This window comes from Etheostoma spectabile, chromosome 19 (assembly GCF_008692095.1).
Source record: "Etheostoma spectabile isolate EspeVRDwgs_2016 chromosome 19, UIUC_Espe_1.0, whole genome shotgun sequence".
Lineage (NCBI taxonomy): Eukaryota > Metazoa > Chordata > Actinopteri > Perciformes > Percidae > Etheostoma > Etheostoma spectabile.
This window is the reverse complement of record NC_045751.1, coordinates 15,516,904-15,536,080: the sequence shown is the minus strand read 5'-3', so window position 1 is coordinate 15,536,080 and position 19,177 is coordinate 15,516,904. Positions and strand designations below refer to the sequence as shown.

Below are 19,177 nucleotides of genomic sequence, written 5' to 3'. Positions count from 1 at the left end.
CTCAATGTTGAATATATCCATTTTTGTGTGTGATCAGTTTGCCTGCATGTTTGTGTCCGTCTCATTCTGCTGTACTGTCTTCCTAAAAGTGACCTGTGTTAGAAAAAACAAAGCCTTCTCTGCCTAAAACCTAAGTGACTGATTTAATCTTGGAAGATGTGTGTATTCTGTGTTATAGCTGTGTGTGTGCGTGTGTGTATGTATATATAACATGTGAAACCATGATGTACTGTAACAACATGCTATCCTGCTTCAGCGCTTGCATATGACTGTCTGACTGCTGTGGTGCTGCCTGCAGAGGCTGCAAAAAGAACATTGTATTTCCTTCTCAGTCAGCGCATCTATTTTTTAGTCAATAAAACTCAGCAACTCAGACGTGTTAGTCCACTTTTGCACCTGTAGAAATGTCATCGTTGGCTGACAGATAAGGTCCAGGAAAAGAAACCTGAGAACAGTGAACAAACGTAAACTGTAAGGAGGTTAAAGTAAATATGCATCAGACACTTCCTAATGACTGCCAGCAGAGGGTAGGCTACTATAGGTCATGGTTTCTTCATAATGGAAATATACAGAGTCCATTTTGCTATCATTACTAGTGACAGAGAATGTATAATAAGGTGAGAACTTCATAGGGAGTGAGATGAGTGAAGAGGCTCTCCGTGGACAGGCTCTGCTACTGATGTCCAAATAAAGTATTGTGAAGTATTTTCTTTATTTTCTGAGCTAAACAGAGGGCAATCTTTGGTCATCAAAAGGTGAAGAGCACATTGCCATTCCTTCTTCTTTAAACCTAGAGCCACATCTAGTTGAATCAACAAATACAACTAATGGATCATGATGCTTCATTTGAACATCCCTAATCTAAAATGCCAGAACAAAGATGGGAACGAGAGCTTTAATGTGTCTGCTTTAGCCACTTGGGAGAAAGACAATAACTTGAGAAAGCTGATGAATCTGGCAAAACATTAAAGCAATATAAGCTACACTCCATTGGTAATTGTCTGTGTTCTTCTCTTTTACTTATTTTTTTCTTGGCCTTGCAAAAGAGGTCTAAGACACATATACAGAACATGAGTGCTCACCAAATTATAGGAGCCTAAAGGGGACTTAATTAAAATGTTAATGTCAATTTGAAAATGAAAATGTAATTCCAAAAGGTATTAAGGCAGTGTGTACGATAATAGACAACAAGGAATTATAGACTTTCCAAACATTAAAAGAAAACTCTTCCCTTCACAATCGGGATTTATTTAGGTATATACAATTTAGAGATCATTACAACAAAGCATTGAAAATGGAGAAGTTGCAAGTACAGAGGAACAGGTGCCTGGTGAAGATACTCCTCACAGCAGGGAGGAAAGCCATATTCAGAAACTGGTATGAGCCTGATTGTCCTAAACGGCAACAGTGGTTTGAGGTCATACAAGAAATAAGGGCAATGGAAAGGTTGACTTTTGTGCTAGGTTTGAGATCAGGTTTACATGCCAAAAGATGGCAGTAGTGGACATTTTACTTAACCATTATGTTGTCCTCGGGTCAAATTGACCCACTTTCCCATATCAATGTTCTTTTTAATTCACCAAAATAACATGATTGATTCTACACAACGCTCTTTGGCAAGTACAAATCTCTACTTTCATTTATTTTGGGGCGTCTTATTCAATTTTATAGCATTTGAAAAACAAATTGAAGTGTTTTTGAAATAGTATTGAGTAAAAGTTGACATATTCCAGTCTGTGATTGTCCGTCAACATCCATTCCTTTAATTTTAGTCTACATAATTCCTAATTTCTGCTTTTCTAACTCAAACATTAGGTATCATTTCCTATAAATGAGGTTTATTGATCATAAACTCCAAAAATAACTGTAAAGCTAAAGTTAATAAGTTACGGCAAAAAAGTGACACACATTGAAAAAAAACCATCAAAAGTGTTGAAAAAAGGAACAAAAACTTAGGAAACAGTTAAAAACGTTGATAAAAAAATGTCAAGAAAAAAAGATTTTCAATTTTGACAGGAAGACGACACAAGGGTTAAAGTATAAGGCCATTGGTTCACATGGACTCATTAGTGAATAAAGCAGTGACTTGAAATGTACACCTTTTATTCCTATTTTTGTGGCTATCATCACCTTTCTTCACAGGACCTGTTTCCTTTTTTGTTTTGTGGTTTGTTATTTTATTTTTGTGTTGTTTTTGCTTTTTCATATATTACAAAAAAATTGAGGTGACTGCGTTCAGTTGTGTCACGTGCCGTGTTGTGCTTTGTGATTCTCTGCAGGTGTGTGTGATTCTCTGCAGGTGTGTGTGATTCTCTGCAGGTGTGTGTGATTCTCTGCAGGTGTGTGCTGCTGATGACAGGTCAGCAGCTGAGGCTGATCTGTGCCCCACAGCTTAAGAGAGGGCAGCATGGCTGTGTGCAGTAGAGAGGCTGCCGTGGAAGCCATAGAGAGACCTGCTCTGAGACCTGCTCTGAGACCTGCTCTGAGACCTGCTCTGAGACCTGCTCTGAGACCTGCTCTGAGACCTGCTCTGAGACCTGCTCTGAGACCTGCTCTGAGCCAAACCTTACGTTACCTGTGCCTGTTGTCGTCTTCCTTTTGAAGATTGTTTTTAGTTGCCTCTTGTTGTGCGGGCGGGCACAATAAATGTGCCTTGTTTAAACGTTTGCTTTCTGTCCCCAGTTTATTATTTTAAGCTGTTTGTGTCCTTCACCCCTAGACTACTTTGGGTTGTAACAGTTGTTATAATGTACTGAAAATTCACTAAAAACTAAAGTAATAAAAAATAATTCCACAATAGCATTCTAACTTTCCGCAAATGTATTTTTGAGTAAAACTTTAAATTAAAATGCATTTCATTTTCACATACTTTTATGGGCATTCTATGGCTGTTATAGTGCAATTTTATAACAATTGAAAACTTAAATGAAATTTTCATTTGACATTCAATTTTTAAAAACCTAACATAATCTAAAGTGGAAAATATACAAGTTAAATGCAAATATAATTATTTCATTCTGTTACATCTATTTAATGAACATGTTGGGACTGGAAAAGGAGTTTCTTTTAATCTGTCAATGCAATTTAAACAATGCAGCCTAATTTTTAATTAGACATAACCTGCTCTATAGGGGCCTATGTTCAAATGTAAATTGAAAATCCATAAGTGACATAAACAATGCAGCCTAATTTCCATTTATCCAAGCAAAATGTAGGTCACTGAATGCTTTGATCAGTAAAATAATAGTGTAAATCTTTTTGCTATGGCCTTCACAGTCATCCGATGTTAAATCAATGAGAAGAAGCAGTGATGCTGTTCTAGAGGCTTGTGATGGACCAACACCTTAGACTGCATGTTTGGTCATATACCACCTTACTGCTATGACAAAGAATTTACATTACAATACACAATACAATACACAATACAAGAGCTTTAGGCCTCATTGGGGGGGCCTTTATTGGTGGATGCCATTTGCTCAGCTGTTGTGAAACAGATAAGTCAGAATGACAACTTACTAACCCGCTGATGAAGGTCATGAGATGTAGCTGAAAGCTCCAGATGAAAACTAGTTGTTTTCTTAAATCGGTGCTCCCAATGTCGATTGTCCTTTCATTTTCTTTTGCTTCTGTGCCCTCTGTGTTTAAAATCATTAAGTAATTCCACACTTGGCCTTAGACCAGTTTCTCCTGCCCCTCCCACATCCACATGATTGACAGTTGTCCATCACGACCGGTCCCCTCCTCCCCTCCTGTCTATGATATTAAAGCCCCATTTCCCCCTTTGTGGTGTCAGTTTCCTCCAACTGATCCCCAACTCCTTCCACACTGGGATGGACTGCAGTGCTGACGGTAAGACTAGGATTTTCATCCCACTCTTCCGTCAACATCAGGAGTTCAAAGTGATTCTGACGCATTTCTTGTTTGTTTCAATCTGATCATTCTCTGGTAAATTTTGAATGTAATTTGAACAATATGGCAGCAACCTACTTTTGAGTATTTGTGGGGAATGGTTTATGATATACTATGATGTAGTTGTGAGCAGACATTTTTAATAATGGATTAGTCAACAATAGCTTCTCCTCTGAAGCATTTTGTGTTTCAACAGGTGATGAGTAATTTATACGTATCTTAAATCATATTTGTTATTTTATGCAAATAAACACTTTCCATTACCTGTTTAAACACATGTACAGGTCATCCACAAGCAGTTAAACGCTCTTTATATATTGAAACTCATCATTTTGGATCATTCTGGACTGTAGAAGTGGAAGGTTTAAACCCAATGTCCTTTCAGCCGCATCTCATGGCCTTCATCGTTGTGTGTAATTGGCTCAGTTGTCCTGGAGAGTGAAAATTTTCTACTTTAATATTTTTAAACTCATTGACCTTAATATGTTGGCTGATTTTAATATGCAGAGGGAGATTTATAGCATTCCAGCATTAGGCTCTAATGCATTGTGGTACATAACTCATAAACTGTACATCACCCCATTACAATCAACGTGTGCAAAGTTGATCAGTGTGCAATTGTGAACATTACAATACATGAATGGAGTTTGAACTTTACTCTGTAAAGCGACTTTGAGCTTGGGAAAAGCGCTATACAAATTCAATTTATTATTATTATTATTACTGTATGAAGATAAATAACTCAAACTGTTCAGGCCATCAATGTGAGTTTATGTTGATTAATAAATCAGTGAGGTGTACCCAGTGTTTTGAAATATCCATTGTGCACTGTATATTCAACGTATCTTTATGGGATGTTTTGAAACCTTAATAACTAAAAAGACTACCACATGTCAGGGGCGTAGCTGTAATTTCAAAAGTGAGGGTAACAGACTATTCAGGGGGAGGATTTTTATTGAAAAGATCCTCTCGCATTAGTCTCTCCAAATCCCGGATTCCAAGTAGCCTATTTTCATTTATAATTGATGGAAAAACAGACATTTCTACAAACCTTTCCATTCAGTTTTACTGCCGCATCTTGTGTAGGGGGGTAAATTCTGGCTGTAGTAGCCTACATTTGGTGGCTTCTGGCATGTTCTAATGCTACTATTTCATCATGTACACTGGTCTTAATTACTGCATATTTTAATGAGTTTACCTCAGTATTCTTTTGTATATATTTCAAATATATACTATTTTATTATTGCATATGTACTGTGAATTAGTCAACTGATGCAACCTGAGTAATGTGCACATTTGCCTACTCATGGTGAGTTCAAATCAACTCAGACATTTTGTAAGTGTGGGGGACAGAGGGCACCGACATGGAAAGTACGGGTCCCCCACGCAACCCGTGTCCACTGCGCCCTTGCCACTTGTTGAAAGGGGGCGTTATAGTTGTTGACAAATGCAAAATATTTTATAATTTATTTCTGTCTTTATGAGTTTATGGTGAGATGAAGCATCAAATGAGGGTCTTTATATTGTCTCCCAGCGCTGGACACCCTAGAGGTCCCTCCTCTCACCCCGACCAGTAAGGAGGTCCTCAACCAGGCGTTGAAGGCCAGTTTCACTGGATTTGCCCAAGAGAGAATCAACCATCTCTTTCCACAGGGTACAGCCTGAGCCACACACAGGATATTGCATTCCTCAATACACAAGTGTAAGCTCCCAATACAGTACGTTCAGAAAAGTAGATTTACTTATATTTATTTTGTCAAGATCCTACCTTGTGGTCTGAATGGGAGGTGAACTACTGGCTGGACTGGTGCCAGGCTGAGTTTGGTCTCCATTGCCTGGGCTCAGACCTGAGAGGCCTGCAGGGCAGTGAGCTGTGTGGCCTGGAAAGAGAGGCTTTCCTGGGCCTGATGTCTGACTGCATCGCAGGAGAGATCCTGTGGGAGCATCTGGAGACCATGAGGACAGGTAAAGGGATTTTTCAAACCCCAAAAAACGAATGATTATTTACCCTTTTTTAGTTACTCTTTTAGAAAAGGGTAGTTACCATTTATACTACCCTTCTGAAAAAGAGTAATCTTTTTTACTCTTTCAAAAACTGTAACTACTCTTTTTTTTGTGTACCTTATTGTAAAGTGTTCCCACGTTTAAGTTTTAATACATTTCGCATTGCAATCCATCTGGAGCTCCCTTTATGCTTTTGAACTTTACACATTTCTAATTTTGGGGCTCATTTTAAAAATTTTAACATTTTAAATATTTACATGTTTCTATTACAGTGAATTTCCACAAACATTAAATGTTAAGGTGTCCAATACATCTATGCGGATATTTATGACATTTCATTTTTACAACCTTTTTTTAACCAACGTTTAGCATATGTATCATACTCAAAAGATGACGTAGGCTATGCTATAATATTAACCTAAAGAGAAATGGGGAATTTTATGCTAACAACGTACTGCTAATGGTAAATGGCACAACACAATGAAATTCTGAAACATAAAAAAAGAAAAACATGTTCTTTAGGGGTTCGGTAATATTGGCTTAACATTCATCTAAAGTGTTTGCTTAATATTGTATATGCAGTATACACTACCGGTCAAAAGTTTGGGTTCACATACAAATTTTTATTCCTCTCCATTATGGACATAATACCAGCTGATCTGAGTGGGGGGCTGATCTTTAATGCAATATCTACATTGCCCATTATCAGCAACCATTCACCCAATGTTCCAAAGGCACATTCTGTTTACTAATCTGATATCATTTTAAAAAACTAACTAGAAAAACACTGGCAAACTCTTTTGCAATTATGTCAGCACATAATGTAATATGAAAACTGCTGCCCTGGTTGAAAAAACAATGCAACTGATCTCAGCTGGTATTCTGTCTACAATGGAGTGCAATGGAAATTTGTGAGTGACCCCAAACTTTTGACCGGTAGTGTATGTACAAAGTAAAGCATGCATACAGGTAAACGTATGTTCTTTATTACATTCATCTTAGTCCTTGTTAATGATAATGCAATAATAACACAACGTTTGAATGTCATTGTCCAGAGAATGAATATGACTGCAGTTCTTCATTACCCACATGCACGATACCATCTTACTGCCAGCTTCAAATCAACAAAGGTAACAATGTAACAATGTCTTCTTCAACCTTCAACCATTGTTATTACCATAACTTCCCCCTCTGTATTCACGTAATTACTACATTGTTATTTGTTGTATTACTCTAAATAGTTTTAAAATTCTCTTGTCTATGTTTCCTCAGAAAACTACTCAGACTATGTTCAGGATCATTCAGACAAACACAGTTATCATGTTCAGTGCCATCCCAGTGAGAGGACAGGGCTCCACACTCTGCACCCTGTCCCTGAACATGTGGACTACTATCTGATCAAAACAGAAGATCCCAGCAGGAGCATGACCACGGTTGATACACGAGGGGCCGGAGGTAAAAACACACTTCACACACTTACACGTTATCTAAGATGTAGTGTTGCTTGCGATTGCATTCTCCTTTGGTCCTGAGTTAGAGTTTGTTCTCAGTCATGTTTCAGGATGAGATTGCAGTTCTAAAAACATCCATGTTACAGGCTTTACAGCATACATACATCCCTCGGATGTATCATTTGCTCACATGGATGTTTTAATAGAACACATGGTGAACCATTACAACCATTAGCGATATCCATTATTACAGCCACAGGACCTTGGGAGAACCGTCATATGAGCATGCGCAATGAAGGGCGACTTGGGCGGGTGTGCTTGAGTTCAACCCATGCTCTCTTAGGTGACGTGGTTGATTAAGTTGCTCTTGATCATCTGTCCATCATTGTATAAAGCCTACCTTGACAATTTGATTGGTCCGAACAGCTCTTGTTCGAGCTCCACAACGGATCAAGTCCAGACCAAACTTGTGGGTGGGGCTGAGTTTGGCTGGCATCCAGGCTAAGAGTGTCCAGCGGAAAATCTATTTTATTTTAGCTTCTGAACATTGTATGAATCCTCAAATTCAAATGGGAGTCTTCAAAAAATAGTTCCAGAAGACTGTAAACCACTGTGGTTTGTGATCCAACGAGGCCACCACTAGCTATTTTGCATCATCACCTGAGTGTCTTTCATCCTTATTAACCTGCCTTTTCTCTGTTTCTCTTATGGTGTATTCACAGAGACAGATTCGGAAGTGGAGATTGCTCACAGTGACAACTCTGACTTTGTGGGCTCTCTATTTTGGACTGCTCCTCTCCAGGATGTAAAGCCAGCGATGGAAGAGATAGTGTCTGAAGATATCTTCACTTTACCACATCCACACAGGAGTTTCAAAGAATATATAGACAACAAAACAGATGTGGGCACGGCCATGATACCCGCAGTGATCCTTGCCGGTTATACCGGTGAGTTGTGGCTAAAGGAGATACAGTTTTATACCTCACATGCATTCATATCAGTTGTAAACATATGCAGCAGGTCTTCAATCTAGTCTTCCCGCTATAGGAAGTGGTCCCATCCAGCTGTGGCAGTTTCTGCTGGAGCTTCTCACAGACTGCAGCTGTCAGTCATGTATCAGCTGGACAGGAGATGGGTGGGAGTTCAAGCTGACGGACCCTGATGAGGTACATGATGCCTGTAGGTTTCAGCTAAATGAGATGTAAAACACCATGGGCCATGTTTAGCTCTAGCTTAAAGCAGTGATTCCCAGTGAGGACTGCTTTGAGAAGATGACTACATTTACTCAAGTACTGTACTTACAAACAAATATCAGATACTTGTACATTAAGATTAATGTAGTGGAGTAAAAAGTACAATTTTGTTTAGTTACTTTACAAATTGAGACTTTTGCACACACAACACAGGTAGTTCATAAAATACAATGTTTTATTAGAAATTTAACTACCCAACAATGTAAAGGCCTGCAAATAGCTGAGCCAATTAAACAGTTGATTGACAAAACTGTTTTGAGTACTTTTACTTTTAATACTTAAAGTACATTTTCTTGATGACACTTACATATTTTTACTTATGCAACATTTTCAATACAGGACTTTAACTTGTAACAGAGTATTTCTACAGTAAAGGTTCTGAATACTTCTTCCACCACTGGGGATTCCCAACCATGGAAACTTGTACCCGGGGGGGGGGGTACTTTTTCAGTTGCCAGGGAGTGCGTAGAAAGATTGTAGTGTAGCTTGACTAATTTGAAAAAAGTAGATATTAGGATTTGATTTAAAAATAGAAATTAAGATTTGATTAAAAATATATTTATTCACATATTGAGTCAACTCTAACACCTGAACAATGACTAGTAGTACCAGTAGTAGTATGATTGCTGACCAAACTAACCTAATATTGACAGTTCAATTGTATGAAAAAATTAACAATATTTATTTCTATGATATAAATAGTGTTTTACATTTGGAACATACATTGGGATTAATCAAGGGGTACGTAAATTCATTTGACAGGGCTGTGGGGGGACCTCAGACCAAAAAGTTGGGAACAACTGGCTTAAAGGTCCCATTATTGGAAATAAATGAGATGTATCTTTTTTATTATTATTAAGCAGGTTATGGTGCTGTGTAAATACTGTGAAAGTATCAAAAAGCTAAATCCACAGAGAAATCCACAAAGCCCGAATTTAGAACGATCCTTTAAACAAGCCATCAGGACTTTTGTACAGTTGTGATGTCACAACACAATTATGAGTTTTTTGAACATTAAAGCATGTAAACATGTTCTAGTAGATACCCAAGCTACAAGTTTGAACCTGAACATAAGCTTGAAAGACCTTTAACAATGAGACTAGAAGCAGGGGGAAACTGCTCGCCCAGCTCTGTCAGATGTTTTTTTTTTTTTTTTTAAACAACTCCACCCCACATTATATTGAGTTTATTTAACATGTGGAAATATAAGCTGCTGTTTTTTTTGGCAGTGGTTAGCTATTTTTCACCAACAGCTGGACACAATAACTAATATTCCAAACCTTCACTGACATATTTATTGACAGTGGAATATATCCTTATGATAATAATTTTGACCATATCATCCAGCTCCAGTACATCTGCTAATGATGATTAAATTACATTATTTTTGATCAAATCTAATTAATGTTTAGGTCTTTTATTGGTCTAGCTCTACAAGTTGTTTTTTTTTATCAGTGTAATTCTATGGGACTCCAGTGACTGCAGTTACCACTTTACAATGCTCAACCGTTACATTTGCAACATTAAAACTATTGATCATCATTATATTGCTGTCAAAGCAATGAGAGATCTGTAGCTCTGTGAGATCTGGAGTCAAGCTGTAGCTCTGTGTCCAGGTGGCCCTGCTGTGGGGAAAGAGGAAGAACAAACCCAAGATGAACTATGAGAAGCTAAGTCGAGGCCTACGATACTACTACGACAAGAACATTATTCGCAAGACAGCTGGCAAACGCTACGTCTACCGCTTTGTCTGCAACCTGCAAGGCCTGCTGGGATATGAGCCTGAGGAGCTGCACGCCATGTTGGACATCAGTACCAAGAAGAAGTAATGACCTCTTTGTTATATGAGAACTGACCATCTGAGGCTCAGAGGGTGATACACACAGTGTGTGTGTGTGTGTGTGTGTGTGTGTGTGTGTGTGTGTGTGTGTGCGTGTGTGTGTGTGTGTGTGTGTGTGTGTGTGTGTGTGTGTGTGTGCGCGCACGCGTGAAATGATGCTGCTGTTGCTTTAACATGCTGTATGCCACATAATTTTGTCTTTTTTTTATTTTTTAATCAACCAGTTATTGATTACCTGTAGAATTCATTGATTTATGAAACTTTTCCATTTCTGGCCCCTTCGGACCAAAGTGGTAGTGTTTTTACCACACCTGATCACGGGCCAAAGCATTAGCAAGAGTTTGCCTACATAAAGAAACTTCCTGCTACCTTTTACCTGGCTGGATACTCAAACACAAGCTTTTCCGGTGTTACCCCAAAACCTGTTACTCGTCAGAATGTGTAAGTGTAGAGCTGGTCTACCTGCTGTAAATCAATTTGTGACTTTGAGGGACAAATCCGACAAAGACATTAATAAAAAATACATAAAAATAGCGCTGTTTTCACTGTTAGTCTCGTTTGCTGTTACAGGTCATTTAAGATCATCAGATGGAAAATTAAACAGTTTTACCAACAATTACAAATTCCTCGTAGCTACTTTAGGTGTAATTGGATAAATCAAGACATTTTTAATGCAATGTTGGGGTTTAAGATGTTTGTGTTAAGACAACAAAACTTGTCATAAACAAAAGAAACACACATTTTTTAGTTGAGGGGATTGTTGACCGAGTAGGTGTCCATGGTAAACATTACCTAATAAACATCAACATGTTAAGTATCATGCATTATCATGGGCTTTTACAGCAAAAGCCCAAATTCAACGTTGCACACAGCGAGGCCATTATTTTCAATGGAGAGAGTGGCTTCGCTCTCTTGGGACACTGCCCAAGCCACAGTGCCATGCACTACACTGATCTTCCAAATAATTCCTTCCAGTGAGACACTAAGCAGACAGGACAGATATTTGTCCACCAGTCTGAGGTGGTCAACACAGAGATCCAGCCTGAAAGAATCCCCACCAGGAAGTGTTTTAACGGAGATCAGCTGGTGCTTGGACTAATGGAACCTAATTGATGTATTCACTCTTGCTCAGCCGACTCCTTCTGTGCATTTCACTTTACTACATGTGTGTTTGGGTCAGTTCCCGCAAAAAAATCAAGCAGTTTATCTCCGACCACACGAGGCTTGTTGATTGATTTATTGCCCTCTAATTCCTAATGCAGCAGGGGATCATTTCTGCTCCGGTGGATTTAAGAATGACTCTTTTCAGTGTGACCCAGCACAGCTGGTTTACAATATATACTTATGTGAATAGTACACACAAGTGCTGAAGAAATGTGCTTATTGAGGTTATTCCAAGATAGACTTTAGTGTAACTAATCTTCTAATACTATGGTTGGTTTTTGGATAAAGGAGTCCTCCTCTGTAAATAAAGGGAAAAGCCCTGAAAAATAATCTTAAAAATAATAAAAAGTATTGAATAGCAATCATAAAAACTGTAGTGCGAGTAGGGTACATCATTCCACACTGAACTTTTTGACCGTTTCTAGGGGGTCATCTGGGTGCTTTCAGTGTAATGACTTTTTGCGTTATCTACACTATATGCTTAAAAAGTGTTTGAAATGTGCAAGAAGGCAGTTTGAGACACAGCCTCGGTTTTGTTTCTCTTTTTGTTACTCACAGCTCTCAAGAGAAAACTGCCATGGTGTAAATTACAAGGTTAATGTCATATTCTCTTGCTCTAAAAAAGAGACAAGCTCTCTTGATCAGTGAATAAACTCAATCCCATTCCACCCAGACAAAGGCACCCACTCTCCCCCATGTTGGCTCTTCCATTATCGGGCCTGTGGAGGGTAAGTGGTGGAAGTAATCCTTACACACTTGATGCTCTCACTCTGTTTCTGTCTCCGGTTCACTGAAGGATAAAATCAAATTAGCAATCAGTTGAATTAGCATTCAGCCACACTATAAATCTGGGGATGTAAATGATATGTTGACACCTGAACGTGTCAAACACAACAAGAAGATACTTCTTTATCTACATGACTCACTCAAAGGTATGACAAGTGAAACATGTTTTCTCCTACAGTGAACATAATTCCACCAAGTTTTGTCATGGCTGTGGTTTTACCCATGTTTGTTGTGTGTTTTGGTTTCCTAGTTCCATACTTGTGTGTTTTCATGCTTCAGTTTCCTGTTTTACTTTGTACTGTCTATTTCTCCTGTGTCTTGTTTTACTTTTTGCCTTGTATTTATTTTCCTGCCTTTGTGATGTGTCTCACCTGTCCATCAGCCCTCATGTCACCTGTCCCTCGTTGCTATCCCCGTTACCTCGTGCAGTCAGTCTCTGTGCTTCCTTTGTTTGCTAGCAGATCATTGTGTTTGTTGCTTTTGAAGTCTTGCCATTCATTGTGTTTGGGATTTCCCAGTCTTCAGTTTTCTGAGTGTTTTTGGAACTCTTTTGCCCGCACGCCTCTACACCTTTTGCTTGCCTGGCTGGCTTTTCTTTTCAAAAGAATACCTATCATGACATTCCATAAAAAAGGTACTCCAATTCCATAGTCCGTTTTAGTTGGAATACGTGCTTATTAATGGCGTAGTCACAAACACAAGTCAGATGGATTTCAGCCAGTCAACACTGTGAACACACTCTCGCTTGCTTAGATGGATGCCCAATGCTCTGTAAAATGTAGATGTCATGAAACACACACACGCATTTTATGTTATTATGTACTGTTATGTAAAAAACTATGCACGGAATGTTCTTAAACAAAAGACATTTTTGATATATTTTTGATATTTATATTTTTCCCACTATTCTGCTGTATCTGTTATTGATCCCCAGAGGAGAGAAACACATGTCCACAAACACACACGGCTAATGTGTGTTTGCCTGATCAAAGCACATGGCTGTAATGTTTGAGCCTGAAAAGCAGGCAGGGGTCTGCCTGGTTTTATTAACACTTCGTGAGCCCTCTGTGGATTGTGTGAGACTTCAACACACACACACACACACACACACACACAATGCATGTGCACTGGAGAATAGACATATTGTGCTCTGCGGTGTTTATTATTTTAAATGTATTCATCTCATTTTTATTCAATGCCCATTCTTTATATGTTGTTCACTTGATTACAGATCTGTTCATCTGTTATACACATAGTAGTCTGGCACTGCCAGACCAATCATCTTGGGCCACTCTAAGCTCCGGACGCAGCAACAGTGGCTTTTCAAAATAGTCCCGGGAAGGAACTTGTTCTGGTGGAACATTTGAAAAGAAAAACTTGAATTTTCAATTCAGTTCAATTCACATATATATATATATATATATATATATATTTGGAAACCTTGTGTTTGTTAAAATATATATATATATATATATATATATATATATATATTATTGTGCTTTTAATGTGTTATCTATTTATTCTGTATTATCTTTTTGTGCAGCACTTTGGAAACCTTGTGTTTGTTAAAATCGTGTTATATAAATAAAGTGGATTGGATTGGATTGATTAACAATTAAAAAATAAAATGACTTACAGGAAACAAAGACAAAATACATCATTAAAGTGTTTTATTGCCGCCAGAACATTCCGTTGCTTTATATCAATACTGCTGATGTACAGAGAGCACTTGTATTCTTTCTACATATCAGAGCATAAGGCCTGTTTTATAGTAATAATTTAAAACTGATGTGAGTGTGATATAAGGTGTGTGTGTGTGTGTGTGTGTCATTGTGATTTCTGTTTCTCCCACTGTTCTGGTGTTAGGGTCTTCTGTTCAAAAGCATGGATCTCTTTCAGCTCCTCAGCTAGGCACGTATTCACCATCCTGTTAACACACAACAGGTTAGGATTGGGCAGTTGTATGTACAACAGTCAAAGGAACCCTTTACGTCCAGGAGCCATCTTGTTCTCATGTTGGTAGTGTGCATTCGTGACAGACTTTTACTTAAATCAAACTTTGGCTTTGGTGCAGTAACTGCCGTATGAGTACCGCTCTTCTGCACACTGGATGAGTTTTGTTTTCCCCAGTCACATTTATACAGCATTATCCTAATAGACATACAGAGCCTTCGCCATTTAAAGGAAACACAGCATGTGGGCACTGATACACCTTAAGCTTTGGGTAAATTCAGATCTTTTGGGAGCCACATAGTGAACCTTTAATTATCAGTTGTTATTACTATACAAAAATAAGTTACCTGTAGGATTTGGCCTATAGGGTTGACTGCCTTCAATCAGAACAGAGACAAGCGAGGACAGAATCATGAGATTTTGTGGGGTGTTTGGTTCTGATTTCACAACTGTTGACCTGGCAAAGGGCTGGCTCAACTCACGCAGCGCTGGAGTTAATGCTTTCCTGGGATTTTAAGACGTTATAAAATACTGTATTTACTGGGCAATGTGCTGTACTGGAGCTACAGGATCTCATGATATTTGTGTTTATATGTGACGATGTGCCGTGTTGGCACTGATTTAGTGGTTTTGTTAAGCTCAATTACAGACTGGGATTTCACAACCCGATATAATCATTATGTGTGTGTTTACACAAATCTTAAGGGATGTCATCATGTAGCATAGCTGCTATATCATAAATTATTTTATAATAAGCTATTTTAATACAATTATGTGTTCCAAGTTAATAAAACCAGAAATAAAAACCTTATCAGTTTGATAATTTACTGTGTGACTTTCTATCAGAAATCACTCTATTTGCAAATTAACATTTCTTTAAATATCTTGGTATTATTTCTGTCTGGTTGGTCTGCCCGAACTTGGAACATCTTTTGAACTAAACCGATAAACCTGAGATCAACCCACACTGCAGACATGCATTATGCGATAGTAGTACAGTGTAATACCTGTGTCTCTGTAACAGTGGTTTGCCCTCGAACTGGGATGACACCACTAGGACTTTGTAGCTGGCAGCACATCTGTTGGGTGATGTATCCTCCACATCCTGTATTAGACAAGATAAAAGTTAGCTGCGGGCCTGCTTAGCACCACACATTGCACAGCTGAACCAAACTCCAATCAAAAATCCTTCAATTTAGTGGTGCTTTATTTGTTGGCCATAACTGATGTACATCAAATATCAGCATACACTCAATGGAACAGTGCCTATTTAAATAGGAATTGATATCGGGAAATGATGTTGGAGACTTTAACAGATGACGAGTCCAATGATTTCAGGTTAATTGCAGTATTTCTTCAAACAGTGAACAAACTTTCATGACAAAGGAGCCGCCTGTTGTACACACACCCTTAAGTGTCTGTCCAAGAGTGACTCCTAAACATCAGAATAACTGCTTTTCTATATTCTTCTTGTTTTCACACATTTCAGTCTGTCTATTTCTGTGGGACATTCAAACTACTCCTTATATGTAAGACCCTTCTAAAAGATTTACACATTCCAATCTATTCTAAACTGTGGGATAGGGTTACCTCAAACTAACCCTTGTGCAGAAGGTCCTTACAATATATGAAATACATTTGAAAACCTGAATGCCTAAATATTCCACCTATCCGGAATAAAGCCTGTTTATCTAGGTCAGTCTCTCCTCTTCTAACACGCTAACATAAACCTGCCCAGTGGAGTGGGCCTGGTGAATGTGCTATACATAGTTATAATTATAAAATATATAGCCTAAAACGTCTTATTTTCTACCATGTTCGTACTTTTGCAGATAAGTAACGTCATGTTAACAATTGAAAGGTGAAATGGAGTTTGGCAAGTTAGCTACAGCATACATACAAGCTAGGAGAACATGTAATACAAATAATAACCAGAAACCTACCACGTGCACTGCCGCGAGCTCCTTTGTAAGTTTATCCCTGATGTGATCAGCTGTAATAGCCATGTCTGCGTGAACAAAACATATATTGTAACGTGTTTAAATATTAGTTGCAGTGGGGCTACATTTTAAAAAGAGGTTAGACCATGGGTTGGACATGCAGACACCGGAAGTACTATGGTTTTATTTAAATGTACATATCGCTTAAAATACTGTTGCAGCACAGTTTTAAAATGAAGTTTTGATTTAGAATTGTATCATTACCAAATGTTGTGTAACAGACGTTAGACGGTGTTTGTTTTTCGCTAATTGATTCCACTCACCTTCCGTGATGGGGTGGGCGTCACTGACCGAAGAGCACGATGAAACTATGGCCAATCAGCTGCGGAAAATACACATTATGGGCGGGATAACGTTTTTAAAGCAACGAATCACATTTTTAGGGCTCCTCACAGAAAGACGAACTAAATGTTAATAGTGATTCATATAGACAAACATATATATTTCGAAACGACTCAGTTTGAGATGTCGCAGTATCAGTGAGGTGTAATTTAGGATGTGAGCGATTTATTTGCCTCGCAGCGTGACACATTGAGTCCTTTTAAAACACATTTTATCGGGCACTTCTATAGGCTACTAAGACCGTTGTTTACATCGTGTAATGCCTACATCGTCTATGGTTTACACGATAACGATTAGATGCTGTTTGTCAAAAGTCAGCTATAGGTAACTTGGCGTGAAAATGTTTAAGATATCTACCTTCCAACAATAGTACAAGTAATGTTGCCATGGAGAATGGCAGCATTACCACAAATCAGCTAACGCTATGCTTGTAGTTGCTTAACGTTAGCTAGTTACATTCATGCTCTAACGTGGAAGCAGTCGTTTAATCAAGGAGCTATATAACACTCTGCTTATTTCTTTTACGATGGTTGTCGAGGTAGAAAGCTTCTTTGGCGTGTACATGCTGTACTGCACGAATCTTAAATTTAAAGGCCGTATTTACATCGGCTTCACTGTGAACCCTGAGCGCAGGATCGGACAGCACAACGCGGGACGGCACAGAGGGGGAGCCAAGAGGACCAGTGGAAGAGGACCGTGGTATGATCAACGTTACTGCGCCATACAACATGATGGACATTGTGTCATTACATACTCAGTGACATTCTGCATGTATTCCTTGTTTTGGTCAGGGAGATGGTCCTCATCATACATGGCTTTCCCTCTGATATTGCTGCGCTTCGGGTAAGTGCTCTGAGTTTGGCCATTTTCCAAAGCCAATAGAAGCCACCAGGGCAGAGTTTAAAGTGCTGCATGTTGCTCCCTGGTCAAACAGCTGCCCCAACTTACAGAGTCAATAATAGGACGTGGACAGCAGTGGTGGAAAAGGTTTTCAGATTCTTTACTTAAGTAGAAATACTAGTACCACACTGTAAAAAAAAAATACACAACTCTGTTACAAGTAAAAGTCCTGCACTGAAAATGTACTTAAGTGAAAGTATGTAAGTATCATCAGGAAAATGTACTTAAAGTATTAAAATAAAAATTAAAAAAAATAAAACAGTTCTGTCAATCAACTAAGTGTTTAATGGTCTAATTATTTCTGCTGTAGCCTACTTGTAGTAGGCCATTATGTTGTTTATTGTTTTATACTTTAATTATAACAAAACACTGTTTTGTATAAACTACATGTGTTTTGTTTTCAAAAATCTTAATTTGTAAAATAACTGTCAGATGAATGTAGTGGAGTAAAAAGTACAATATTTCTCTCTGACATGTAGCAGAATGGAAGTAGAAAGCGGCATGAAAATACTCAAGTACAGTACAAGTACTTCTAATTTGTAACTTGAGTAAATTTACTTTACTTTGTTACATTCCACCTCTGGTGGATAAACAAAGTTGTGTTGTTGGTTTCCCTAATAATCTACTTCTAGTGACAGTCATTGGCGGTTGTGAGGACTAACGTTAAGTAAACGTCCGAATCAAAACTTTACTAGCTGATTGTTTTGTTATGTTCTGAAGCAACACTCAGCAGATTGTCTAGCATAGAAACACTGGGGAGTTTTTGGTCACCTTCTGTATCCATTCATTACATTCTCTGGAAACATCAGTCACTTCACAGTATATTACACACAATAGTCTGTGTTGTTGTTGGTTTCTCATGTGTGAAAATCTTTCTCCTCAAATGCTGCCATTTGGTTAGTTGTTGTCTTATTTCCTGATCTTGATGGTTCTTCAGGAGAAAAGAGGAATGGACAAAGGGACTTTAGTTCCAGGGTTAGGTCTTAAGTTTAGATCTATGGATCAACAGTTCCTGGGAATATTTACTCAAAAAGGAATTCAACTCATCTCTCCGCTCTGAAATTCTTTGAGTTTGACGTTGTAAACCTCCATACCTATACATACAAGGATACATTTGAACAGCAATGATTTATCAGAAAAGAGGCGATGCATTGCTCTATTACTGTTATTGGGATTGTACTCCCGCCTCAGCCGCTGGACCCTATTCCCAACTTTAGCTTCTACACAAAGCAGGTTATTTGTCACTGATACAAAATAGCCATATCAGATAACCTCAATTGTAGCATGTTCCCACTTAGATGCAATAGAAGCACCAAATAAAGAACATTATTAAGTTAATTTCAGTTTCACAAGCTCTTTGGCGCAGATGTTTTAATTGGTTATTCTGCAGACTACACTACAAACAATGATTCAGTGACTCATTAGGGTTTATTGTTGCTCTTTAGACTTCAACTCACCTGGATATGTCATGCTACTAAATAAAGGGTGTCTGTCTACAGTTCCATGTAGTATTAAATATCCCTATAGTCTATTGCACTTGATTTTTCCAGTATGCTTTCATCTGTGAATAATCTA

At 38.3% G+C, this 19,177-nt stretch overlaps 3 protein-coding genes across 4 annotated transcripts in view; 2 read left to right on the top strand and 1 right to left on the bottom strand.

Annotated features, from left to right (window-relative positions):
• Positions 1-1,294: 1,294 nt before the first annotated feature.
• Positions 1,295-10,453, top strand: LOC116669475 (protein C-ets-1-like). Its single transcript, XM_032499353.1, has 10 exons — positions 1,295-1,377; positions 2,340-2,420; positions 3,794-3,849; positions 5,444-5,563; positions 5,671-5,874; positions 6,969-7,043; positions 7,186-7,407; positions 8,030-8,311; positions 8,412-8,530; positions 10,234-10,453. Exons 1-10 carry the CDS (start codon positions 1,295-1,297, stop codon positions 10,444-10,446), a joined length of 1,455 nt encoding a protein of 484 aa, XP_032355244.1. The 3' UTR covers positions 10,447-10,453.
• A 3,607-nt stretch (positions 10,454-14,060) lies between these two features.
• Positions 14,061-16,677, bottom strand: zgc:112271 (bolA-like protein 2). Of its 2 annotated transcripts, none has more exons than XM_032544761.1 (4): positions 16,624-16,677; positions 16,304-16,368; positions 15,368-15,465; positions 14,061-14,334 (listed from the first exon to the last, which is right to left on the bottom strand). In XM_032544761.1, exons 2-4 carry the CDS (start codon positions 16,364-16,366, stop codon positions 14,235-14,237), a joined length of 261 nt encoding a protein of 86 aa, XP_032400652.1. In that variant the 5' UTR covers positions 16,367-16,368; positions 16,624-16,677; the 3' UTR covers positions 14,061-14,234. The 2 variants fall into 2 exon arrangements, with proteins under 2 accessions (XP_032400652.1, XP_032400651.1); XM_032544760.1 differs by having other exon boundaries at positions 16,565-16,668.
• A 262-nt stretch (positions 16,678-16,939) lies between these two features.
• slx1b (SLX1 homolog B, structure-specific endonuclease subunit) overlaps positions 16,940-19,177 on the top strand; it is a 4,537-nt gene continuing 2,299 nt past the window's right edge. The window contains exons 1-2 of the mRNA XM_032544757.1: positions 16,940-17,401; positions 17,494-17,545. Coding sequence (XP_032400648.1) covers positions 17,229-17,401; positions 17,494-17,545 — 225 coding nt within the window. The 5' untranslated portion in view covers positions 16,940-17,228. The remainder of the gene's footprint in view (positions 17,402-17,493; positions 17,546-19,177) is intronic.